Below are 27299 nucleotides of genomic sequence, written 5' to 3'. Positions count from 1 at the left end.
GTGGTGTCTTGAGAATTATATTGGGGAACCTCTGACTTGTCTAAATCTTCATGGACTGGTCAGTGCATCGGTTTCTTGTGATCTCAGATACCTGTACCGTAACTTTTCCTTATCGGTGTTCTATGCCATTATGTCTTTTTGAGGAATTCTGCAGTCTGGACCCTGGATTCATTTGGTAGCAATTGAGGTAAACTACTATCCTATTACATTTCCAAGCTACATGCAGGGCTGACCATTATAGGACCGTTAATAATTTGGCCAGACTTACAACTTCTTGGTTTGCTTATAAATGCCAACACAACTGGTCTTGCTTCAGGATTGTTCCCATACACTTTTGTGTGTATTGGCCTGTACAGATGAGCTCAGTGACTTCTTATGAGACTTTTATTAATGCTATATACAGATTCTGAGAGGGATACTCCCATTCCCGGTAAGCTTGGGTCTTGCTACCAATGGAGAGCGCTTTTTATACTCCAAATTCCATTTATTACATTATTCAAGATCTTTGTACTATGATACTACTGCTAGCATTTCTTCATAGACCTCATATTAAACATTTACAGATGGTAGAGGAACACATTGTTAGACATACAGGTTGAAATGTAATAGAAATTAGAGATTCAGAAAGTGAGAGACTTGGTAAGAAATCTCCAGGTTTTTTTAAAGCGGCAATCATTTACACTACAAAATCAAACTGCTTTTGCAGTGTAAATGATTGCCGGTTTGAAAAGAAAAAAAAAAAAGATTTCTTACCAAATCTCACATTTCCTGAATCTCTCATCCTATTAAATTTCACTAACAATCTTGTCAGAAATATGTTGCGAGTATCATGAGACCACTTATACTCTTGGACAACATCTTGTGTCATCCTGCCTCTATATGGTTACTCCAGATACGCAGTTTGTTGCTGCAATTGATGATCCACCAGTTTTTCTGTAGAAGGCCTACTGCCGCTTACATTGTGCCCTGGGTTTTGATTCTATTATAATACTGTCCAGTCACAAACTAAAATACTGTTTTTTTTGTTTTTGTCTTTGGGGGGGTGTATTAACCATGATCATTACGGAGAAACCTCTTGTTCTAAGCATAAAGCAGTTTCAGTAGTCGTATTAAATTAAAACAAATTCTACTTGTAACTATGTAGACACAGAACACCTGATTTTTTTACTAATACTCCTTTTACACCAGCCTCAATAACCCGGGTTTTAGCACAGGAGCATGCAAAAAAAACATGTTTGCAGGTGGTGTAAACACACCCATTTGAAATGTTCCGGGTCTTGATACCCTGCATTTGTACCCGGGTAGCGAGCAGGGTGGAACACGAGTTCAACCCAGCTTGCTGTGCACTTTAAAGGGGAAACATACCCATTCACTGCAATGGAAAAGCCGGCGCTAGGAGATGTGATCGGATTCGGTATGGAATCCCGGCGGTCGGAATCCCGGCGTTCGAAATCCAGACAGGGGGGGGGGGGGGGGGTGTTAGAGAGAACGTGGAGCGCCCCCCCTTGCAGGCTCGCTGCGCTCGCCACGTAGTGGGCCTGGTGCCTCGCTACACTCGGCACGCTAATTTATTCTCCCTCTATGGGAGTCGTGGAGACCCATGGAGGGAGAAAGTTTCGGGATTTCGGAAGTCGGGATTCCAGCGTCGGGATTCTGAACGCCGGGAAATTGACTGCATCCCATGTGATCATATCCCAGCGCCGGCCTAAGACCCACCCCTGGTGACACCACCCCTTTCGGCATTATGCGGGGTTGGGAGGCAGGTGTAAAAGGGTTCACAAGTCGGGTTGCACCTGGCTTAGAGCCGGGTCAAAAATCCCGGGTACGACCTGGCTTGTCGGTATAAAAGGGGTAGACCTTAACATTAGAATTGTATTCCTAAAGTGCCGTGAGAACAAATGAAATAAAACTTTTCTGCAAATAATTTATAGTCCCCACGCTAAATAAATCAGACTTTATTTACACTTAACAAAACCAAAACAAGACACACAGAGAAAAAAAAAAAAAAACTCACGAAAGGCGCAACCCAACTTACGTACCATCATTGTACAATTATAAATATATATAGTTCAGTCTCTTCAAGTACATTACAAGTTCTTCCTAGGTTATTTTATGTAAACATGAACAAAACTGCAAATGCAGGTAGATGGTCTGTAAGTGAATTACAGAAGGACACCCAAGCACTTACCTACCAAGTAGGTGTTATAAATATTACTGTATGTTTTCCTTAGATCATAAAACCACAATACATACACTGTGGTGTATCTTGTGACGTTTCTCAATTCACAAGTAAGGTACCCAACAGTAGTCTCCGTTTTACCAATCAGACATATTGCCTATATCTGCAATTAAAAAAAGTCTCCCCAGTACAAAACCAGTTTACCCAAACACCCTGCTTTCTTGCTGCTACTTGTAAAATAAATAAACCTGAAAGCTTATTACCTTAAAATACTCAAATGGAAATAAAAAAAAAACGGTGTTGGCTATATTTGCTCCATGGTAGGTGATAGGCCAGGGAAACATATAGGCCCAACGCTAGCGTGATAAGGGGTTAAATGTCAAGTATACATTCCAAGTGCTATACAGCTGCAAATGTCCAATAGATATGGCACAACATTCTGGAAGTGAGGCAGTTCTAGCTATGACGAGTTGAGGTTTAATTCCTTGTATTCCTCAAGAAACAAATTGTAAGCTGCCATAAAATAAGGGAGGCACACAGTACAATCATTCTGTTTCCATGAGAGAATCTTCGCTTTCATTCACTTTGACGTTAATTGGGGTCTTCGTTTCAGTCGCGGTCATTTCGTCGCTTTCCTTTTCCGTTTCATCCCTCAGCTCCTCAGTGCACGGAATCTCCTCTTCAATTCCTTCCTCAGCACTCGGGGTGTCGCCGGTCTCTGAGGAGTCTATTTATAAAAAAAAAAAAAAAAAAAAAAAGAGGGTTGTTTATATCAAATAGTTCCTAAATATTTGATTGAATACAAAAATACACAAAACAGCATAAGAAAAAAAAAAGAATAAATAGGCGTCACTAACTCAAGCATAATGTATTAGAGACGCAAGACATTAGCTTGGCATTAGTAATGAATAGCGACTCCCTAATGTGCATCTTTTGATCGTTCTGCATTGAACATCGTGCCTTAAGGTGCGTACACATGGTTAGATCTGGCATTCGATTTCGATTCCATATGCCGTTCGATTTCTACTATATAATCCATAAAGAACTTAGCAGAACAGCGTTTCACATTCAGTCTGTTGGGGCAGGAATGCTGAGCAGGAGATGCACTAAGAAAACCCTAAAGTTGCAGCTAACAAAGTCACCTGGTGTCAAGTAAAAGCTTGATCCAGATCAGATTGGTCCGAAATAATTATATTGCAGAGAGAAACCTACATATAAAATTTATAAAAAACAAAAACAGAAGAAATCAACCCACCGAAACCTTTTAACTGTAGTAAAACACATTTTGTCAGGTTACACAAATAAATACCGGCTTTATTAATAATTATACCTGGGGATACTTTGTTTTCTAATTCATCTGCGGCAACCTGCATAGAACTAGTAGAACCCTGAGAATCCATTCTTGGCCTTCTTTCGAGATTTAACTCTTGAAGTCTGGGGGCTTGTGGGCGTGTTTTCCTGGCAGGATTCAGGAAGTAACAATAGGCGCATCTAAAAGCTAGAAGAGAGAAAAGCAAAAAAAAACAATAACCCCCTATAAATGTAGCAAACAGACAAGTAATACAGGCAGAAAGGTTAGGATAATATTAATAGACGTATTGGATTATAACGAATCACAATAAAAATAAAATAAAAGTAATACCGTACAGTTTATTGGGTTATGGGTGAAAGGGATGACATGCATTAGGTCGACAGTCAAAATATCAATAGGAGTTTTTAACTTTTTTGTCCTGAATGTCGACTTGGTCTACTTGGACACCATCTAAGGGGGATAGTCAATCCCGGGTCATGACTGTGGGGATGTCCCGGCAGTGGTGACCCTGTCCCGTTCTCGGCCCGCTCGACAGCAAAATGGGCAGGTGGGATTTTACGTCCCGTCGAGTGCCAAAGAGTGGGTGTGACCATGAGAAACGGCTGTGGACCGACCACATCCGGCCGTGAGCTCGACAATCCACAGCCGGTCTCGGCAAAACGAGCCCCCCTGCTTTTACTCGTTTTGCCAAGATGCCTCTTCAATATCCCGTTTATAGGTGGTGGGGGGGGGGGGGGGGGGGGTGATTTATAGATGTGTTTGGATATTCCGTTTTTCTTAAAAAAAAACCACAGCATTTATAGATTTGCGGGACAATAATGGGAACGATCTTTGTGCCCAGAAAAACTAGTCTATATATGGGTGGTTGGGGGCAAAGTTCCCTCTAATTTTAAGAAGACTGTGTGCGGCATAAGATTTTTGCTGTGCAACTTTGGAAGGAAAATTTTAATTTTTGTGCGTCACTTATATATAACTGGAAAATTACGTTCAGCATTTGTGTTAACTTAACTTTACTTCAAAATGATTTTAAACATTTAAAACATAGCACACAATGTAGTGAATGGGTGAAACACATTTATTGAGTCCACAACTGCAAAAAGGGACCACTGCTGCTTTGTGCGTTCTGTTGTAATGTCTGTGCGCATGCTCGTCGAGTTGTGTGTGCGCACGCGCACGCACAGCTTAGAGGGAACACTGGTTGGGGGGGGGGGGAATGAACAATACTCAGAGCTGTATTAATTGCAGTAGGACATTATGCATAGGTCTCTCCCAATTCACAATCATTAATCAATATTAGATATAGTATATTGATACTTGCTAAATTTCAAATCGCCTGGCAGATGTGCAATGTGTTGGTGTGTTAAAAGCGTTCATTCTAGCACCCTGCACCTTTAAAAATAAATGCAGTTTCTCTTTCCTGCCTGGGGTGTCGCTGTCTGCTTTGGTGCTTCAGGTACAGTCTGTTCTGTATTGAGAAAGAGGCCACAATGTGATAGACACCACAGCAGACAGCGACACCCCAGGCAGGAAAGAGGAATTGCACAGGCTGTGAAAGATGCAGGGTTCTAAAATGAACACAATGTTTAGAGTCTTTCGTTTTATACATATTTGATGCATGCACAGTATTTTACTTTATCCATGATCAAAACACTGGTCCACTGTTAGCATGGACTGTAGAGTATGGTTAATGCTGTCCTTGCACTCAAGGTCACCAATTTATTTTACAATATTTCAATATAGGAGCAGGGTGTAGCATTTATCCAATGAAAGTTTTAGGATGAAGATGTTTTTTTTTTTTTTTTAAAGAAACCTTGCAGCATTTCTAATGTACATATCTACCTGAACTATAGGACTAAATGAACTCTAACCATAAATGTAACAGATGAGTCCATGTTTTTATTTTGATGTATGTGTCATTTTATCTTGTACTTCAGAGTATTGTACCCATTACACTATATGCAGTTCTCTCTGCGACCTGTGTTTTACTATTATTGAGCTGGTAATCTTTATTGTAATGAGCTGGGGAACTATATTGCATACCTACTGATCAAGCTTTTCTAATGCCTATGTCATTTTACATATACACAATAAAAAGGTTGCATGCATGCATACATGCACTGTGGTGCGGTGTAAGCCTATTATACAGGTACATTATATAGTGCTGTTCCTGATCAAGTGATGCATAGGATATATTTTTTCTCAACTCTCATGTAATTTAAGATATTTGGTATATGGTTCTGAAAAATGTCAAAAATAGACAAATTTTGGCACTTGAGCATACAAAACAAAAGTTTCTCAGGCAAGAATTAACCATTTCAAAATACACACACAAAAACAAATACAGTAAAAGGCTGTAGTTTAATATACCACATGACTAGGTTGAAGGACATCAACAAATGTAAAAAAACATAGTGAGTAATTCAATTCAGGGTGTTTTAATCATGCATAGGAGGTGCAAGGAAAAACTGGCACAGATGACTTTACCGTATTATCACCAATAAGAACCCAGCGGCAAATAGTCTAAACTGAATCCCCCCCCCCCCCACACCCCTGTAATGCAATTTAATTGCATGAGGAGCCCCAAGGCTCAATTATTGTGGATTTCTGCTGCTCACACCCTCCTGAGGCTTTGGGGCTGGCAGCAGGGGACAGTTGCACCATAACTGCAGCAAACCCAGGTGCCTATCTTCAGAGAAGCCACTTGACACAGCTAATTCTGTGCATGAGAGGGGAGGAGGTGGAGGGTTGGTTGTGCAAACAATTGAATCACCCCCTCTATAAGGTTGTAGTGTATTAAATTAAACTGTATATATGACATGAACGTACTGGACCTCTAATATTTTAACAAATGTTTATACAATTTGAACATAACGCACTCTAGATATGGCTCACACAATGTCACAGATAAAGAATGCTCACCAACATATTCAAATTCTTCCTTGAGCGCCATTCCATTATGAGAAAAGCATTGCTGGCAGATCAAGGCGTATCTTCAAGAGTAAGAAAATGTTAGTCATTGACTAAACTTCATACAGACTAAACATAAAAAACCTAGACAAGTGAGATTCAGTACAATTGAATATGCTCCACATTTTAATATTTTCACCTTTTGAAGTGTTTATGCTATTTTATAGCAAAAAATATTCACATTCTAGCAAATAATAGTCACACCGGGGGGGAGCTTCATGGTTGCACGGAAAGGGTTCATAAAAAACGATGCATAAAACCGTATGAATCATAGATGCGTTGTTCTTTCACAAGCTCTACTGTTCTACCATCCCCATCTTTAGCCTTAAATGAATTCCGAATGGCTTGATCTGCTTTTAAATTTAAAGGCCCGTCCTGCATCGCCATGGTAAAAATAAGGAGGTACGCTGCAGCACTCAGAGGAAACCATTTAATGCAATCAGCGGAATGAACTCCTTATTTTCATGTTCATCACCAGCATCTAAGACATCACTCTTACCATCTCTCTAGCTCCCAAAAGCATATTTTAAAAGCAATTAGGCTTTACTCAATTTTAATACCATGATTATATTTCATTCATTCTCCATTTTAATGATGATCAAATTAATGACCTCTTGAATAACGCATCTGCAACTTATTTAATGTGTATAGAAAAGCTATTATAGCTATTAATGATTCATGAAATCTCCCACGTAATCCCATATAGAACCCATATTTGCTACATTTAATCTTGCTGTATTCGTACAAAAGATAACTGCACAATTATTTTTACCCATTCTGTACACAATGCACAAATTATATACAACACACAAACTTTCACGTTAATAAATGCAATAGATTAAAAACCTTCTAGACCACCATACAGAAAGTACAGGTCTCTATACCTCCGTAACACAAAAACTAAGTAAGCAGGAAGGGTACTGTATACCACAATGACCGTAAAACATTTCCCAGGAGATTTCTACACAGATACCTAGAGATAGTCATTATGAGGTTTATGTATAGTTGAACGTGTGGCTGTTTATGGAAGGTTTCTTGTACTACGTCTGTGTCGTTCTCCCAGGAAGTTCAATGAAAGACAGTGATGCGCAGGCATGCGGCAGTGATGCGTACGTATACAGGAAGCAGAGATGCGAATCGTGATCGCGGTAAGGCAAGCTGCTCTACACAGGACAGCTTTTGAATAAAAGGGACGTTCAGGCAGGGAGTTCTCTATATAGAGAACTCATGTTCATAACGGACACTGCTTGCATCCCTTCTGCTTCTAGAATAGGGCATGTAGAAGTGGGCACTGATGAGGGCTAGCGCATGCGCTACAGAGTACATAATACCCTTTCAATCTGGGGCTCACAAGAATTACACTGATATTGTGGCTGGCTAAATTAAAGCCTGAATTTCACTTGGTATGATCAGTCACAGAACGTACAAAGTCATAGGAGTCAATAGATATGGCCAACCACAGAGATGCAACCACATCTCAAGCTGTATACAGTTCTATATATAAGAGCAAATTCTTCTGTGCACACTTCTATTCAGCAACATGGACCCAATGTACAGACGAGACCTCATACACCGCACATTATGAGATGCATGGTGAGTGTGCAACTCGGCTAGCGTTCAGCATGTTTTTTTGCCAAAAACACATGGGACTGGGTTCCTGCAATTTCGACTGCGCCCCATGTGTAATCAAGATGTAGTTAAGCCATCAGAGTGACGACTGACTACTTCCTGCCTTCCCCAGTGATGGCCAAATGCGCTGCGCAGGTGACATCTAGTCAAAACTTTCTTGCCTGCGCAGTCTATTTAGCCGGGGCGATAGCGCCGCACATCGCTATAGCCAGGTTCTAGCCAATTTTGATGATAGCCCCATGTGTACACAGCTTAAGGTACAACACAGAGGCCATGACGCATCAGGCTGACTAATTTGATATGTGACACTTGTATATATATCTGAGTGCTTCCAAGTCTGTATATGAGGTACAAAATTGGAAATATCAAAAAAGCATGGCTGCTGCACTTCATATGCAGATCCATAGGCTCAGTCAACATATAACTAACGGTTTCATATCAAATTAATCAGCAAAGTCTTGTAGTGCCTCAGTTATGAAACAATAAAAAATAAACGACAGAAAAGAGACGCCGGATGCAAGCAGTATCAAAGAACATTGCGTGCCAAGAGAGGCTGTTTGGTGCAGAGTTGTATGAGAACACTAAAACATCTAAGCAGTGGGTAGCACCTCCAAATCATATTTAAATGGCATTGCTCCATATAAAAAATAGTCACAACGTGGAGATAAGAGGGTGATTTAAATAATACTTTGAGACTGGTGCAGGATTCATGTTTGTACAAGAAAACACCTGGACTTCTAAATGTGCGTCATGCAGTGTGTGTTTGCTCCAAAGGATAAACCTAGTCTTAATATAGAATATTCAATATTTGGGAGCTGCCTTTATACAATTCTGATATAAAGCACAAGAGAACGGCAGAGTACGCTAATTAATTATTTAACAGTTGCACCAAATATGAAAAAAAAAAACGCTCGTCACACCACTAACTGGATAATGCCGACCCACATATATTGTAAGCCTTTTGTAATGGACAATAGCTATAGTATATACCAGCCCGAGCCAAAAATTGAGGACGTTCTGTGCTGATCTTTGCATTTTAAGACTAACATTCCAACAAAATAACTAAAGCCACATACATACATACTGAGACATTTAGTTTTGTGTTCCCATGTTCGCTGGGCATTGCAACCCACTGCAATTACCATTAAGTAAAGGTGCCCATACACTAGTAAGATTTATCTTCAGATCTGGTTGGTTGGAACAAATACATGGTTATGGATGAGTGACAGTTTGTCAGTTTTCCAGTATTTCCAAGCAAATGGTCAACTGTCATTTGCTCTCATCCATAACCATGTTTTTGTTCCAACCAGCCAGATAAATCTGCATGTGTATGGCCACCTTAATAGATGACCAGGCTAAAGGAGAACATTTATGCACTTGTGGTCTTATAAGCTAGTGTACAGTACACAAAGTAAAATAGACAAACATACATTCACTATTTTTTGACGATTCAGTTACCTGTTCTGAGGACCGTCACCAACCAGGTATTCAACAACTTTATCCAGGGCACCCCTCTCTCGTGGAAGGATTGGCCTAGCCAATGGAGGCCCTGGTGGATGGATAGCTAGAGAGAACATAAGGACACATTGACAAAATAAGTCTTCTAGCAAACCCAATGGGGCGGATTAAAATGATTTAGCGCTATTCAAATGTAGCTTCTGTTCGGGCGCGTATGGCTGCCGGCACCCTCATTTCAGCTTGCACCACCAGGGGTAGCGAGCTGAAATATACAAAAAAAAAAATCAAACCCTTTTGGGGGTGCAAACGGGACTTTTTATAACATGCCCATTAGTCTGGTCAGGTTTTGCCGCTACGTACACCTCAACCTGACCTAATTGGCATAATCAGTGCTACAAAGGAAGGCATTTGAATATCGCCCAAAAATCTCAGCAGAATCCAATGTTCATCTTAATAGAATAAGTAAATTAAATGGAGGTAAACCTTAATTTTACTTAGGTTGTTAATAGAATTTAGCTTTGATCATCTTCCTACATTAAGTTTGCAAAAACAGTGGCCCTGTCATTTTCATTCTGTTACTTAGTTTGTTTCACATTTAGTAAACGCTACAGATGTCCACTAGGGGCCTCATACTTACTGGTAGGAAGCAGAAGCAACCTCCAAGTGGTTTGACCCATTCAATAAACCACATTCTGATTTCTACCGAACAAACAACGCCAGCCAACATGTGCGCAGCTGTGGTCTGAGACCGACAAAAAAACTGCTCTGTTTGACAGTGGGGTGCTTTTTTTTCCTCTGCATTTAATGTTGGTGCTGCATTTGACAGATATTATGACAAACGTTAAGGTGTATTTAGTATACTGGACGGAACACTCACAATAAATATTTTTCTTTAGCAATTAATACATCCTCAAAAGCAGCAATGGATATACGTTCAACATTTTAGAAAACAAACTACTATAACGTCATAGACCAGCGCTTGAGAAATTCTGGGCGACAGGCTGCCATAGCGACTAGGATTTTACACCTGGCGACCAGACTTGCTGAGACCCCAGCCTTTCAGCGATAAATGTAAGGTTTGGTTTATAAACAAAACTCCTTTCCATCCACTCCACATTGCATGACAATTGCCTCTAGCAGTAGTCATGCAAATGAAAACCCTCGCCCATTGTGCAATTAGTGAAGAGTTTTCTGAATGGGCCTGCAAGATGGCTACAGCGCTGCAAGAGTGTTGGACAGGCCCTCCGCACAATCTTGAAGTCCCCAGCTGCCTCCGATCTGCATTCTGCCATTGCAATTGAGGCTACCTCTGGGGTCCCTGGCACACCTGATGGACAGTGTAGGCTGGTTTGTCAGGAAGAACCTTTGGCTTCTCACGGCACATGTGCTCTTCCAACAGAGCGCAGATGTACACTAGCCATCAGTGACAGAGTCCAGGCTGCTGCATGAGACAAGCTCCCAGGACTCCTTGATAAGACTATTACCAGGATGAGCTCCACATAGTCCACCAAGTGCTCCTGCAGCTGCCCAACTACAAATAAGTAATGTACTTGTCCACCTATGAAGACTCAATAAGCCCATCCAGGTCATTATACTGGTGTCCAAGATCCCAGCCCAGTCAGAAGATAGTATGCCTGCCTCCTTGTACTATTTAATTTATATGATGCCCAAAGGACACAATTTGGATGCACTACGGTGTAGCATACTATGTATTGGAGAAACCCATGGCACCACAGTGTGGCATACTACATATTGAATCTACCCCTGAATGTACTTTCACAAAATGTTAACCCAAATGTACTGTCGAAAAAATACAGATGGACTGAACGCCATCTTTTATGGAAAAAAAACAAAAAAAACTTTCCAAATAAAAATGGTTTCCAGCATTTGCAAGCCTTTCTGGAAAGCTTAGGAGCAACATTTCCACATTTATATATGGCAGATTCTGCTTCCTGGCGACCAGATTTTTTGCCACCAGGGATGAAGCAGAATCTGGTCGTGGGCCAGTGTTGCCTGACCTCCCTAAACCCCCTCCAAACAGAGCTGAGCAGCGGCAGCATTGCCCGACCCCCCCCCCCTCCCCCTTCTAACAGAGCTGAGCAGCGGCGGGCAGCGTTCCCCTCTCCCCCAGAGCTGAGCAACGGCAGGCAGCTTTGCCCTCTCCCCCAGAGGTGAGCAGCGGCGGGCAGCGTTGCCCAAACCCCCCTCTAAAAGAGGTGAGCAGCGCAAGCAGCTTTGCCTGCTCACCCAGAGCTGAGCAGTGTTGCCCCGACCTCCACCTCTCCTAACAACTGAGGAAAAGAAGCCAGCAACCGCACCTCTTCCTCACTGCAGCCGCCGACACCACACTGTCCACCTCGTCGGGACACAGCAGCGCTGTGGCCAGCACACTCCACCCAGCACCCCTCACTCAGCAGACTATCAGCGGCGTGATTAAACACACAGCCTGGGCAACTACAGTACAGGGAGCCTGGACCAGGGCTGCATCTGGCAAAGCACCATTGGTCCAATAGAATTAATTTAATTTCAATTACTTCAGCCAGGTTTGTTTAAGGCACCAGTTGGGGGAAGGTTAGGGTACACATATATGGCTAGAAATATTATATATATATATATATATATATATATATATATATATATATATATATATATATATATATATATATATATATATATATATATATATATATATATATATATATATATATATACACACACACACACACACACACATATATACACACACACACACACACACACACACACACACACACACACACAGTGTGGGCAGTGGTGGGCAACCCCCGTTTTTCCCCTAATTTTTTTAGTAGGTGATATAGTGCCCTTACATGGTACGTTTTGTACAGAGCGAGGGAATGCGCTCTCTGAACAGTGCATGGTACAAAAAGTATTGCATCTAGTAAACCGCATGATGTTGTAGCACATTGCATGCGTTTAATGTGATGCGATTTTAAATAAAAATGTATGGTGCACATCGCACCATATATGGGCACCCTTAAACTTGTCTGGCTCCTAAACTATTGTCCTGGCTCCTAGAAATTGTCAAGCCCTGATATATGGTATATACAGATGGAGCCTTCTTCAGCTAGCCTTCGCTGGATAGCCATGGCTCACCAAGGCCTATTGTTCTCAGCTGCAATACAATACATAGAACAATACAGTAGGGGATAGAATAGGGTTACGTCCGATAGCGATGGCTCACTAAATCCTATTAAAGGGCTAGACGAGGATGGCTCTATCTGTATACTAAAAAAGGCACTGTGAAAACATTATTTAAAACCATATGGATTGTATGTGGCTTAAATAAGAAACCACTGTCACATGGAGACAGGTGAAAGGATTAGAACTCGTCCTATGCACTTCATATTACCAAAGAGCACTGCACACCTCCCTTTAGTGGTCATCGTCTGGTGATCACTATCGATTTAGTGAGCTCGCCAAGAAAATACCCCTTAAATCACTACGTGTAGGCCCCATAAATCCAAAAATGTGCACAGATATCCCAAACAATTTTTTAAAATGGTTATGTCTTGTTGATCCAATGTCACACACAAATGCATTTCATGCACCTTAAAAAAGTGCAGATTTTTATTACGAATTAAGGTGGAATCTCAAGAAATAACGGTTTTGTTTTATGGTAAAAAGGGGCTTTTAGTTGACATTCTGGAAATAATAATTAAAGAAAAACATGTTTTGCATACATAACGGCTAGTGATAGAATGTAAAATTATAAAGAAAAAAATCATGTGACCAAGACAAATGTAAAATATCCACATGTATAAGGTCATCAAATGGACCACAAAAAAAAAACAACAACCCACTATCGAAAAGTTCATAGTCATACTGGCAGCTACAAGCGATATTAAATTTCCTCGAATTAATTCAAGCTATGAACTAAGTATTTGTATACTTTACTAAAGCCATAACATCACTAATGAGAACATTTACATCTAAACCCAGCAATACGCCAAAGTTCAGTTTCAGTGTTTAAAGAGAAATTCCATGAAGTGCTGGAGAAGAAACGAGAAAAGTTCTCTAAACAAAAAAAACAATCTTAAAATGGTCTAATTTGGATTAACGCGCCTCTCCAGCCATGCATCTTGCTATTCATGCTGTTACCGACAACAGTAATTAATATGAACATCAGAGCAATCATTGTAGGACGACTGGTCATTTCTGTAGGCTTGGCGTACACTCAACTACCTGCTGGTTATTCATTTTCCCAACATATGGGAGCGCAGTAGCAAGGAATTATACAATTGATTTTTTTCCCCTCCCGCCACAATGATGTGAAATATGAATAGAACTGTTTAATAAAGATAATCAAATCCATTTACCTGTCTGCAGCGTGTGCATTAGTGACGAGGCAGAGTATAGGAAGCAGATGGAATAACGTAATGATTTAGATGCATTTAGTATAGCAGTGTAACCTTTGTAAATTATTTATTCGCTGCAATTTAACAGTATATTACAATCCAATACTTTTAATGTACAAGTGACTGTGGGAAACACTGTAAAATACTGATCATATCAGTTTGAGGAACATGTACAGGTCGGCCAAAATGAGGCATCTGCTACTCGGGCTGGAAATAGACAAGCTTGCCATATGCCCTACACACAGCAAGAGACCCTGCACACAATAGCCCAACAAGCCGGCTCTTTCATTCTTCTCTCCCTGCTCCAGCTAGGACCTGACGACTGTGCAAGCAGCTAGAGCCACTTCTCTAATATTAATCCAATGGCTGTCATGTACATCCTGCAAATGAAAATGCATATTCCACAACAGATTTAACAGCATACTGCTTCCCACATGGGGAATAACTGACATGAGAATAGATTCTCCCCTTCCTTACTTTCAAGAAAATAAAATCTAAATCCATCTATATACACACACATATACAAAAACTGCACACATGTTTTGATAGACACTATTTAGATCTGAGTAGATGCATTGATGTACAATAAAAGTATGATCTGGATATTGTTTCAGGGGATATGGGGAAATCACAGCAGCCTATTCATTGCTGCCGTTTCTAACAGCATTGAAGGCGGATTCTGACAAAACAGATCAGACTTTAAACACAAGTCTGTTTTGTTGGAAATGGACTTAGGGGGGTATGCAATGTGTGTCGACCTCCCGCAGCCATCTCCCGACGGGGGAGATGGCTGCGGGGCCCTATTCAATGCTGTCTTCTGACAGCATTGAACAGAGGTTCTCCGCAGAACGAGCCCGACATCATAAGCCGTCGGCTCGTTCTGCCGAGAAAAGCCGGAAATAGGCGAGTTCCCTGCCGGAGCTAGTCTGTTTCCGTCCTCAACTCAAGGCCACGCATTCATCTCGCCGCTCAGGGGCCGGGACATTGAATCCCGACCGCCGAGCTCACGTCGAGCAAAGCGAGAACGGGACAGGGGCACGGCTGTCGAGCTTGCTCGACAGCCGTACCCCTGACATTGAATACCCCCCTAAGACTGTTGAATTCTTTGACGATTTTCGACATTCTATGGTCATTTGCCCTGACACCCCCACTTTCCGACAGTCAGAACATTGAATTCCGACTGTTGAGCGGAACGATAACTGACTGGGATTCCAACAGTCGAAAACCAGATTGAATACCCTCCTAAGCACGTTTGCAACAATAAGGTGGACCAGTACACCAGTTTAAAAAAAATCCCCTTCCGCTCCACAGGCAGTTTCTGTCCTCCCTTAAGGTGACCATACACTTATGCAATTTTGGGCGATTTCAGACGATTCCTATGGATGAGACCAAGAAATCATGGTGAAAAGCAGCCAAATCGCATGGGTTCAACATTGGATCCAGAGATTAAACCTTCTGCAAACAAGATAAATTGGAATCGCAGCCATCAGTGCACATCGCAGCTTCATCCGATTTATCGCATCAGGTTTCCCTTAACCCCTTCAGTGGTGGGGTTTTGGAAGTGCTTCCTTAAAAAAAAACAAAAAAAAACACCACTGTCTCTTACGGGACCAGGCATCGTAGCTGAGCACTACATCAGCGGTTGCCCGGCCCTGCCCGGCGTGACGTTAGCAAGCCACAGCAAACACAGCCAGGGGGAAGGAGGTTGGGCCGGGCAGCCGGAGCCAGGCAGCAGCTGAAGCTGATTCAGCGCTCAGCGGCGCTGCCCGGCACTAAGATACAGACAGTGACAATCCCGAGAATTTTTATGGGTTTGCCAAACTGGGAACTTTAGCATAACCCAGAAAATTCTTGGGAGTGCCAGTGAAGGAGTTAAAACTCCCAAGGCAACTCCCTGGGAGCCATTCAATGCTGTTTTAACACGCAATAAAAAAAAAAAATCGCACTAATGGCATAAATGTGAGGACACATTGGTGAAAAACAAATATTGCCTATAAAAACGGTCAGTCCCATAGTCATAAATTACTTTTTTTAAATGTATTATTATTATTATTAGTCGTTGCACGCGACCGTTAAATTGAGCTCACAAGGCCAGAGCCAGTGTACTAGATGCCGTCCGTTTCATAACACAGGCGGTTTCCCACTTGCAGTCAGCATGCTACTGCCAGTGAATGGGCTGGTACCAGAGCTAATGAATATTCATTGCTGCCCAGAATATAGAGCAGGAAGTGCCACTAAATGTATCACATTACAAATTCTTACGGAAATAAGTCAGGTTAGGTTTGTAGGGTGGCCAATCCCGGTATCGGCGGGATCCCGGGATTTGGTGCCAAAATGTCCAGGATTTCAATCCCGGTATTGGAGTAACGCTGCCCGGCTGTTCCCAACCACGGCGTGTGGCTCTGCACACCGTGACTTTGTCATGGGTCACGCTGTGCAGGCCACACCGCCGCCGCTGAAACCGTCCGCCTCCCGACGACCGTTCCTGTTGGCATACAAGGACCTCAAACACCCATGTAACACCCGACTGCCTCTTCCTGCCCCGCTCCCCCCATGTAAAATTAATGTGGGGGAGGAGGGCATTTTTCTTTTAGGGATGCCAATCCCAGGATTGAGCATTTTGGAATACCGATTCCTGGGATTGAAAAAATGCCCCAGGATTGGCATCCCTACAAACTAATGTTCCAGTGGAAAGCAAGGACGGGACATTATGAAGAAAGATGGTCCTTTATCAAAACAGAAACCATGATTTGAAAAAAAATGTAAGAAAAATAAAAAATAGATGACCAAAACCATCTGAAACAAAAGAAAAATCGGTACTTGTTTCCTAGAAGGGCACCCATCGCAGGCATCGCATGTACATCGCATGCCATTGTAATGGCATGCGATGCGACCGATGCGATGGCCGCGATTTTACATAGAAATGCATGGTAAAATGTAAATCGCGTCGGTCGCATCGCATGCGGCCAAAAAAAATCGCATGCGATGCGACTGACGCGATTACCGATTTTACATAGGGAACAATGTTAAATGGCCCACAGACCCCAAATACCCACCCTGAAGTGTGAAATGGCCCCCCCAATTGTTAACGCCACCCCACGATCAACGTCAACCCGAAGCGTGGCGAGCGCAGCGGTACGCGTCCTCCGACCTTTTCATACCCCCGCTGTCGGCGTAGAGTTGAGAATAGAAAGTGTGGCGAGCGCAGCGAGCCACCGAGCCCGAAGCGTGGCAAGCCCCGCGAGGGGACGCGGAATACGAGCCCGAAGCGTGGCTAGCGCAGCGAGCGGACGCAGAATACATGTTAAGTAATCCGTGTCCGCTCGCCACGCTTCGGGAGCGTGTTCCGCATCCCCTCGCCACGCTTTGGGCTCGGTGGCTCGCCACACTTTCTATTCTCAACTCCACGCCAACGTGGATAGTGGGGGTATGAAAAGGTCGGAGGACGCGTACCGCTGCGCTCGCCACGCTTCGGGTTGACATTGATCGTGGGGTGGCGTTAACAATTGGGGGGGCCATTTCACACTTCAGGGTGGGTATTTGGGGTCTGTGGGCCATTTAACATTGTTCCCTATGTGAAATCGGGTCAATTGAGCCATTTAACATTGTTCCCTATGTAAAATCGCGGTAATCGCGTCGGTCGCATCACATGCGATTTTTTGGCCGCATGCAATGCGACCGACGCAATTTTTTTCCTTGCGATGCCTAAGATCAAATTCGTGGGCGCCCTTCTATGAAACAAGTACCGAAAAATCATCATCACTTGATAACCGCTACAAAAAATAAAATAAAATGTAAACCCTTGCTACTAACCTAGATGTTAAACAGTGTCCAACTAATGCTCAACAAAAAAAGCCTAATGGTGTGTACACACGTTACATGTGCCTTAAGATCCTATCCATGATCTGATCAGATCGTGGATAGGATCTTAAGGCACATCCGATTTGCATCCTATCTTGACTATATAGTGCAGATCTGCACTATATAGACAAGGCAGCCAAGATTTTCTGGCTTCCGATACGTGAACGCGCATTGGGATCGGGATCGCAAGGGTTAAAACCCTTGCGATCTGCATCCGATGCCGATCCGATGTTGACTATATCGTCAACATCGGAAAGGAAATCGGACCGTGTGTACACAGCATAAGACCTCTAAATGTCGACATTTGTGGCCAGCCATAATTTACACTCAAATGGTAAAAAAAAATAATAATAATACTAAAAAACAAACTATACTATGGGACATATTTGTCAAAGCTTGCAGAAAGTTAAACTGGAAAAAGTACAAACCAATCAGCTGCTAAAATGTAATTTTTCAAATACAGCCTGTAACACGGCCGCTAGAAGCCGATTGCTCTCTCAAATATTGATAAATATATATATAAATCATTTATGGGGAATCTCTCATTACAGGACACAAACACTTGGTGGTTTCCTAGAGCGATCTTATTTAAAATAAACTTTGATGAGAAGATCATCATCAACTTTCCAAATTAAGGAACCATTCCAGCTTTCTACAGCTGAAAGTTTTTTTTAAAGTTAATACTATTGTCCACATTTTGCAACCCAAACGGAGAGAGAGAACTCATCAGTTTTAACAGTCCAATTAGGATGGCTTAATTAAAAATTTCTAATAAACTGCACACACAAAAATAAGTGTTAAAAAATCCTGCAGGTATTTGTAAAGTAAGAACATATATTCTAGACGTGTTTGGCTTTATAACGGATCCATATAAATCTGAAGCTTTCCTAAACCCAGGGCTGTAAAAAGGTATGTTATATATCGTTGACTACAGAAAACGGCAGAGTTTTATTGCCGTTTAAACAAAGAAGCCATAACAGTTAAACGAGCTATAGCAATAGGCTTCAGTATCACAAGGTGCCAGCTGTAAAGAGTTATGGCTAATTGAATATGGAACTCCTGCTTAATCAGATAACTGTGCTCCTATTTCCAAATGAAATGCCATTTCCATGGTGTCTGAATATTACCTGGTTTATTGGTAACCAGAGAAAACTATATAAACTGTAAATAACAGTAAGTGCTCTGTTTACCCATTCCAGATATCAGAGTGGCAGGCGATCCGGGGCGTCTCTGTATGAGGCCTGCCTGTAATCCTTGCTGAACAATCCGCTCTGGGGGTCCGCCAGGAGCTGAAGTGTCCCTTTGAAGACCTGGAGTCGCTGCCAAGAGCCCTGGAACTTGCGGAGATCCCTGGCTGGAGTTTACTGGGGTAGACACACTTATATTTCTTTGAGCTGCCGTCCTCTGGCGCAGATCTGAGGGAAGGGTGTACAGTACATAAGAAATTTAATGATTCATTACGCACTGCTGAAAGCAAGTCACAGAGCTCGTGTAACATTATAAAAACATGGTCACGCAAGAATGAGGTGGGGGGGGTGAGGGGTGGGGAGTTTACATAAGCTACATGAAAAGGAGAGATGCCAAATAGTGGCATGACAGAACAAAAGGAAAGCAGGGAACATGTTGGCCAGATAACTAACATACGGCACTACAATTTACATCAAGCCATTCAAACCTGTGCATCAAACTGTCCTAATTATATTATATAAATACAATTTTTTTAAAAATTATATATTACACACTAATACATACTTACTAGATCAACAAGCATTCAAGAGACCAGATGCACTAAGCTTCAAAAGTGATACAATGGAGAGAGATAACCAATCAGCTCCTACATGACATTTTCCAAACACCGTCTGTGACATAGAAGGTAGGAGCTGATTGGCTGGCTGTCCAAGGTCTGGGAAAAGGAAATAGACTATCGCCAGAGAACAATGGGCCTTATTCGAGTTCTTTCTGACAAAATCCTTCTTAGATGGACAAAACCATGTGCACTGCAGGGGGGCAGATGTAACATGTGCAGATAGAAATAGATTTGGTGATTTTTTGGTGAATCTTTGCAGGGTAAATACTGGCTGCTTTATTTTAACACTGCAATATAGATCTCACTTTGAAGTAAAACCCCACCCAAATCTAATTAGATCTGCACAAGTTACATCTGCCCCCCTGCAGTGCACATGGTTTTGTCCATCTAAGAAGGATTTTGTCTGAAAGAGTGAACTCGAATAAGGCCCCTAGTCTGCTGTAATTCTTTTCCTGAACCATGAGTGCCGGCTGTACCATTATACTACATAGGTTTTGGGAAGGCAACCTGCCAAAATATGGACATTGCTGTGCCAGCATATTAATAGATATCTTGTACAGTCCAAGACGCAGGTACACAATTATAGCTCTGGGGGGGGGATTCAATTAGCCACAGTAATTATGAAGCTAATTAAGCCCCCGAGACAATTCAATTCGAGACGACTGTAGTTAAAAGTGATTTTTCCAGTTAACGGCAGACCCAAAAAGAAATCCCTGTTTTTGGGGTTCAGCAAACCGGTTTAAAACGGCTGTCTAGGAGCTTGGATTCCAAAAAATGTGTATTAAAATCTGAAAACCGCTAAATTTACTCTGCAAGTAAGGGGCTCTAATTGAACAGGATGGGTGGTAAAGTCTGAAGATAGCACCGTTTTACACCCCATTAAATTAACAGGTTTAATTGAATTGCTCCCCAAGACAACAAAATAGATGTTAATCTCTGCAAACATATATACATTTATAAAATTGGACCACAAATGATAAATGTAATATACATGGTGTAAATTTTGATCAAATGGTTCTTGAGCCCCACAACAGCAAGGTGACATCTTGATGATATACATTCTCATAGCAATAAAGGGTACATCCTTTTAGAAGGAACAATTTGGAGAAGATCACTCGCATGAATCTTAAATGAAATGTTCCTCAATACAGAGACCTACGCAGATCAAATGATGTATGTAAACTGCACCAGTTTCCACTTATGGGCAATTCAAATTATTTGGAATAAGGAAAGGCTAAGAAAAAAAAAAAGGAAATGGTCAAAATAAATTGGGTGTTTTTCTTTAACTATTTTATGATCATTTTATGATTATTTAAAACCGTGTCGCTCAGTTATGCTGACTAGGCATTATAAAATTGTCCAATCTTTCTGGCTGGAGTAAGCTGGTAATCAACCATTTGTTCTCATTAGCCATAAAATGGGCACCAATAGTCCTTTGGATACATTGGTTAAATCAATTTGTCTAAGCAGACATTTTTTTCTGTTTTCCCAGTGTTTGGAAGCAACTGGTACACTGCACCTCAGTCGATCTGCTTTAACAGTTAAGACTCAAGCGTGGATACCCTTAAAACCTGAACTGTAATTTGGTTCAACCGATTCGGATTTTACTTTGCATTCTGGACGGGCTGCTTTTGAGAACTGCCTTCACCTGCCATGAGCGCTAGCCTAACAGCGCTAATTGGACCCTGGCAAGCCAATCACCCACAGTAATCACAGGTAATTGGATCCCCACCAGAGTCATTCCAGGCCAAATCATCACAGCTTCCTACTCAACCATCTCCACTTTCATACAATGTGGTAGGATGATAGATCATGTAGCTTTCATATGTAAAATGTAAGCAAACATGACAATTGTGTTTTTTAATTTATGCTTACAAGGACCATTAAAATAAATCACTATGCTTTCTAATCATGGTAGAATTTTCATGTTGGTCTTTTTTTAAGTTGTTTTATATATTTATTTTACTTTTGGGAATTTCAATCCTATTTGTTCCTTAGTACTTTGCAAGGATATTCTCATGCCCATACCATGCATGTTTAAATTGCTGTATCATCAGGACGTTCCTCTTACAGAATGCTAAAAGAAAATGATCTGTTCTGATCATTTCTCAGCTAGACTACCGTCTCTTCACTGGCCTCCCATGTCCCCATTGCACTCCCCTCCAGCCTGTTCTCAATACCGCAGCTAGACTTGACTTACTCCCCAGGCCACATCCACCGCTATCCTCTGCCAAAACTATGGCTCTCACCCTCACATACCGTACAAGGCTCTCTAATCTCCTCTCCCTTCATACTGGCCCCTCCCCTTCCAGGCAGTCAATGACTCCCACCTCTCCTCCACCCTTGTTAATTTATAGCAAGCGCGGAACCAAGATTTTGCCCGTGCTGTGTCCCCCCTTCACTGAAACACGCTCTATCAGGCTCTCCCCAACCTTGCATAGCTCAGGTACAGAATACCCACCAGTTCAAAGCATACTCTTCAAACACATAACCAAGCCAGCAAGTTCTTCACTATACTCACCAGCCATCTCTACCTCGCTTACTTCCTGCAATCAGGTCCCTATCCACTTACTCCTGCCTTGTGTCATCAGATTGCTTCTATAAGCTCCAATGAGCAGGGTCTTCATCCCTCCTGTTACCTCATCCCTATTCTCTTGCACATCGCCTACAGCCTTCGCCTAGTCAGTGGCCGTTTAGCCTGGAATTCCTCTCGCTCCAAGCCACTCCTCATCTGTGCCAGTAGCAGCAAACCTGCTTGTGGCAATAATATAATATAATATAATATATATAGCATGAAACGTTTCAGTATATTCAGAATATCTTGGAGACTGTATTAATAAAAATACCGAAAAATACCGAATCGTTGATGCAAACACAAGTTTATGTCATCATTGAAACAAGTAGCGTGAGTGCCACTTTTGAGCATTATATGTGGAGCTGACCGGGCTGGTAACTTGGACAGTTCTATGAGGGCCCCCCCTCAAGCTACCCTCTGTTGTGTGAGTGCAGGACATTGCAAGCAAACAACACCAAAATATATATATCTATATCTGAAAGATTCATCCATGTGCAGAAGGGAAACAGATATAGTGACAGATGACATGAAGAACGATGAAGTACCAATCAGCTTCTCTCCCAAATAAGCAGCTGCTTTAGGGCACATCTACAGCTGTGACTATTGACCAATTGAGAGCACACACATCAGTGGAGAAAACAAAAGGTTATTCTATATTTATCTACCAGTTATGAAGTTTCCCTCCTATTTTCCAGCTGCAATGCAAAACTATACAGGTTTCAAGGTTAGTAAACTAAAATAAACTAGGTCAACAAATACCCAACACTGAAGTACGCATATATGACCAACAGAGCAAACATTTAAAAGAAAGCATATATAAGGTGGTGGAGAAGATTTATACATGCAGGCTAGGCAGAACATAATTAAATGTCAAGTATGTACATATATCAAGTGTTAACAAGTGCTTCAAGGCCATGCTATGTAAATGAGAGGGAATCTCTACAAACGTTTAAACATTTCAATCCTACAGAAGACCTACAACTTGACACTTCGTTCTACATGTGGTAGAACTTTTTTCTTTTTATGACCTTTCTTTTTCCTAGTGAAGGGCATTACAAACAAAAATTATGATGTATCAAGAAGTGAAAAAAAGTGGAGAAAATGAATAGTAAAGGTGCTCACAGCTTCTATCATTTTATAGAATGCACTTTACAAATGCCAAGTCAAATCTGATCGGTAGCTATGGGCAATTTCGCCACGGGGCCACTTCTCTCTGCTAGAAACAGGAACTCCTAACCAATGGATTAACACACAAAAAAAACCTCCAAAAAAATATAAAAATGTAACAAGCCTAGTTTGTAGGACTAAACCAAAACTACAAATAGACTACAGGTCTATTTAGGTATTTAGCTATAATGGAGTAAATGTATGAAGCTTGGAGAAGTGGCATCTACCCCCCCCCCCCCCCCCCCCATAAAGAATGTTATATGCAAGGTGATATTGTACCAGCCAATCAGCAATCAGCTCCAATATGTAATTTGACAGTTAGGAGCTGAATGGCTGGGACATTGTCACCTTGCACATAGCGTTTTTCATGGGGATAGATACCACTTCTCCAAGCTTCACACATTTACTTCTCAGCTGTGATAAGGGAGGAGAAGCTATAAAATGCCTGGTACTTTATCACTGGCCAATCAGCTTCTAACTGTCCTTTTTTAAACCCAGCCTATAACTTAACAGTCAGGAGCTTATTGGCCAGTGATAAAGTACCAGGCACTTCTCCTCCCTTATCACTGCTTCATACATCTACCCCTCAGTCTCTTGTTTATTTGTCCCACTTATTTTAAAATATACAAAAATCGGTACTTGTGTATTATAGCGGCGCCCCCGATGTGCATCGCGCAATGTTTTCATTGCATGGCATGCGATGCGATTTTTGCCCCCTATGCGATGAAAGATCGTATAAGCACCATAAAGGGTGCTTTTAAGCACCCTAATGGGTGCTTACAATGTGAAATGCACCCCCACGCCCCCCCCCCCCCCCCCCCTATAAAAGTGAACCCGAAGCGTGGCGAGTGCAGTGAGCCCCGCGAAGGGACGCGGATACCAGGCACTTTATCACTTCTCCTCCCTTATCACTGCTTCATACATCTACCCCTCAGTCTCTTGTTTATTTGTCCCACTTATTTTAAAATATACAAAAATCGGTACTTGTGTATTATAGCGGCGCCCCCGATGTGCATCGTGCAATGTTTTCATTGCATGGCATGCGATGCGATTTTTGCCCCCTATGCGATGAAAGATCGTATAAGCACCATAAAGGGTGCTTTAAAGCACCCTAATGGGTGCTTACAATGTGAAATGCACCCCCACGCCCCCCCCTATAAAAGTGAACCCGAAGCGTGGCGAGCCCGCGAGGGGCGGCGGTACGCCTCCTCCGACCTTTTTATACCCCCCACTATCCACGTCGGCGTGGAGTTGAGAATAGAAAGTGTGGCGAGCGCAGCGAGCCACCGAGCCCGAAGCGTGGCGAGTGCAGCGAGCCCCGCGAGGGGACGCGGATACCTTCACAGGTATCGGAGTCCCCTCGCGGGCTTCACAGGTATCCGCGTCCCCTCGCCACACTTTCTATTCTCAACTCCACGCCGACGTGGATAGTGGTGGTATGAAAAGGTCGGAGGACGCGTACCGCTGCGCTCGCCACGCTTTGGGTTCACTTTTATAGTGGGGAGGGGGGGTGGCGTGGGGGTGCATTTCACATTGTAAGCACCCATTAGGGTGCTTATACAATGTTTAATCGCATCACATTGTATGGCATTGTATGCCATGTACAATGTCATACAATTTTAAAATTGTATGACATTGTACAGTATCGCGCGATATCGCATCGCATGCCTTATGGGATGCGATGGGCACCAACAAAATACACAAGTACCCAAAAATCTATGCTAGCATATAAAACTACCATTAGATGCATGTGAAAAACGTGGTAGCCTGGGGCTTTAATGCCTGGGGCTATACAAACTAGAGCCCCCTTTTCATCAGGTAATTTCCTGTATTAACCAACCAGTTAAAATTACCTTGACGAACTGATTTCCCCCCTTCGTATTTAGCAAAAAAATGCACCAAATCCATACACTAGGTTTTCATCAGAGTAAACGAACACAAATCTTAAAATGGATGCTAAAACCTAGAAAATGGGACCTAGGTAATAAAATATTCTAGTTTTAAAAATAGGAGCTCCAGATTAGTGGTAGAAAAAAAAATCCCAAACTGAACCTTTCCTACAAAGTCCAAAAATGGGGGGGAGGAGTTTAAATAATTTCCAAAGAGAGACCCTCAAAAAAAAAGTGCCGACCCTTCCGCAGTGATAGGAGTCAGATGGTGCAGTGTAATACTCTACCGCAGCACTCAGCTCCTGTCACAGGTAAAGAGCCAGTAGTGCAGATAGCCTAGTCTCTGGGGATGCTAGACATGCCCATGGAGTGATGAAAAACGGGGTCGTAGTAAGGCCTTGTTCCTTTCAATTAGGCCATGCCCTTTTTGCCTCTGGCACTAAACAAAAAAAATTACAAGCACCCTTGCCAACTCTAGACTTCTAAAAATTTTAACCCTTTCAGATCCAACATCTAGTCAGGATCAACAGCCCTAGCACTAGTAGCAGATCCAATAGTGAGCCACTTTAAAATAACATTAATATGGTTCAACATTCAAAGTAGACCATTTTTGAATAAAAAACAATAACAACTTACAATTAATTTAAACCAGACTTTTCGAATTGCAAAAAAAAAAAAAAATTTGGACTGCAAAGGGTTAAGAACCACATTTACTGAGCAGGTAGACAATTACAAGGCAAGCAAGGCATGGTGGGTTTACTTCCCTCAGAGGTCCAACAAGTCAATATTGCCCATTACCTGTATGGACGCAGTGGCTCGATGGCAAAGTATCCCTGAAAAATATTATGAAAGGTTGGCTATCGTGCGGTTTGTGCAGATCAAGCCAAAAAATATACCCAAGAACAGAGGAAGCAAAAACTAATTTAATCAGTTAAAAAAAAAAAAAAAAGGCTAGTGCATTGGCAATATTAAAGATCCATATGCAACTACAGCAGGTCTTAAAAGCTACATGTCCACAACATGTAAAATAGGGCAGTTTTGAGATCTCCATGCACACCTGAGAACTGCCACATGGGGCAGTATTCAAAAAAATCTGGATTCTTTTTCTGTGAAGGGGCATGTTATTTTTATTCATGTGCTTATAGCACATAAATATATATTTAATTTTAAAAAAAATATTTTTTTAATTATTATTTTTTTTTTACACAGAGCAGCCAGCAGGGATCCGGAGCTCTCGAGCCGCTCATTAGATATTCATATATTCACTGCATCCGATCATTACATATGCACGATCGGGTGCAGTGAATACTGGGTCCCCCGCTGGCTATAGGGGGGGGCAGCTTGTGCTGCCTGGGTCCCGGGGAGCCCACCTCCCCTCCACATATGTTCTGGGGCAGCCAGGGAGACTTTAATCTCCCTGGCTACCACCGTCCCACGGCTCCCTGCCAGCTCCCTGCCACTCGTCCGCTGCAGGGGTAAAGACTCGCCGCGAGTGGCGGCGAGTCTTAACCACATTGAATAGAGGGAGCAGAAGTGGCAGCGAGCCCTCCGGAACAGGGCGAGTGCATGGCGAGAGAAAAAATCGCTCGCCATGCACATCAAATTTTTTTCATTGAATACTGCCCTTAGAACGCAGAAACCAACAAGCACTCCATACACAAATAGTTAACCAGAAGATGAATGGCCATCACATGACAATAAAAGAAAGCAGGAGCTTTGGGACAACAATTGGATCTTCTGATTTGTTTTATAATCATAGACCCGTACACACTAGGCGATACCGCGGATAACATTAATGATATTGGTGGTAAGTCCGGGCCATAAGACATTGTGCGTACACATTGAAAACATTGGTAAACGATAAAGTTGGCGTCACCTGGCACCCTCTGCCAGCATAGTGCCTTGTTGACGATCTTGTCAACATGGAGAATGCTGCACAGATAACAGGCGTGGGGGGCCTTTGGGGAAGTGTTGAAGGCGGGGTTCACTAACGATAATTGAACATACACACTGAACTTTTTTTTTTAAATGTTATCGCTCAGAAAAACCCTTTCAAGC

General features: G+C 42.2%; 1 protein-coding gene across 2 annotated transcripts in view; it reads right to left on the bottom strand.

Annotated features, from left to right (window-relative positions):
- Positions 1-1939: 1939 nt before the first annotated feature.
- The window catches only part of LNPK (lunapark, ER junction formation factor), a 72613-nt gene continuing 47253 nt past the window's right edge, over positions 1940-27299 (bottom strand). Inside the window, exons 9-13 of one of the 2 annotated variants that reach the window (XM_083154729.1) lie at positions 18994-19218; positions 9546-9651; positions 6411-6481; positions 3510-3677; positions 1940-2906 (exon numbers count right to left, since the gene is read on the bottom strand). In XM_083154729.1, coding sequence (XP_083010855.1) covers positions 2725-2906; positions 3510-3677; positions 6411-6481; positions 9546-9651; positions 18994-19218 — 752 coding nt within the window. In that variant the 3' untranslated portion in view covers positions 1940-2724. Of the gene's footprint in view, positions 2907-2971; positions 3388-3509; positions 3678-6410; positions 6482-9545; positions 9652-18993; positions 19219-27299 lie in introns of those variants that run through there. The other variant, XM_083154730.1, reaches the window with a different exon arrangement.

Source organism: Crinia signifera, chromosome 7 (assembly GCF_055691185.1).
Source record: "Crinia signifera chromosome 7, ASM5569118v1, whole genome shotgun sequence".
NCBI classification, from domain to species: Eukaryota; Metazoa; Chordata; class Amphibia; order Anura; family Myobatrachidae; genus Crinia; species Crinia signifera.
Note: the sequence above shows the minus strand (reverse complement) of the source record. Positions and strands in the feature narration are given on the sequence as shown.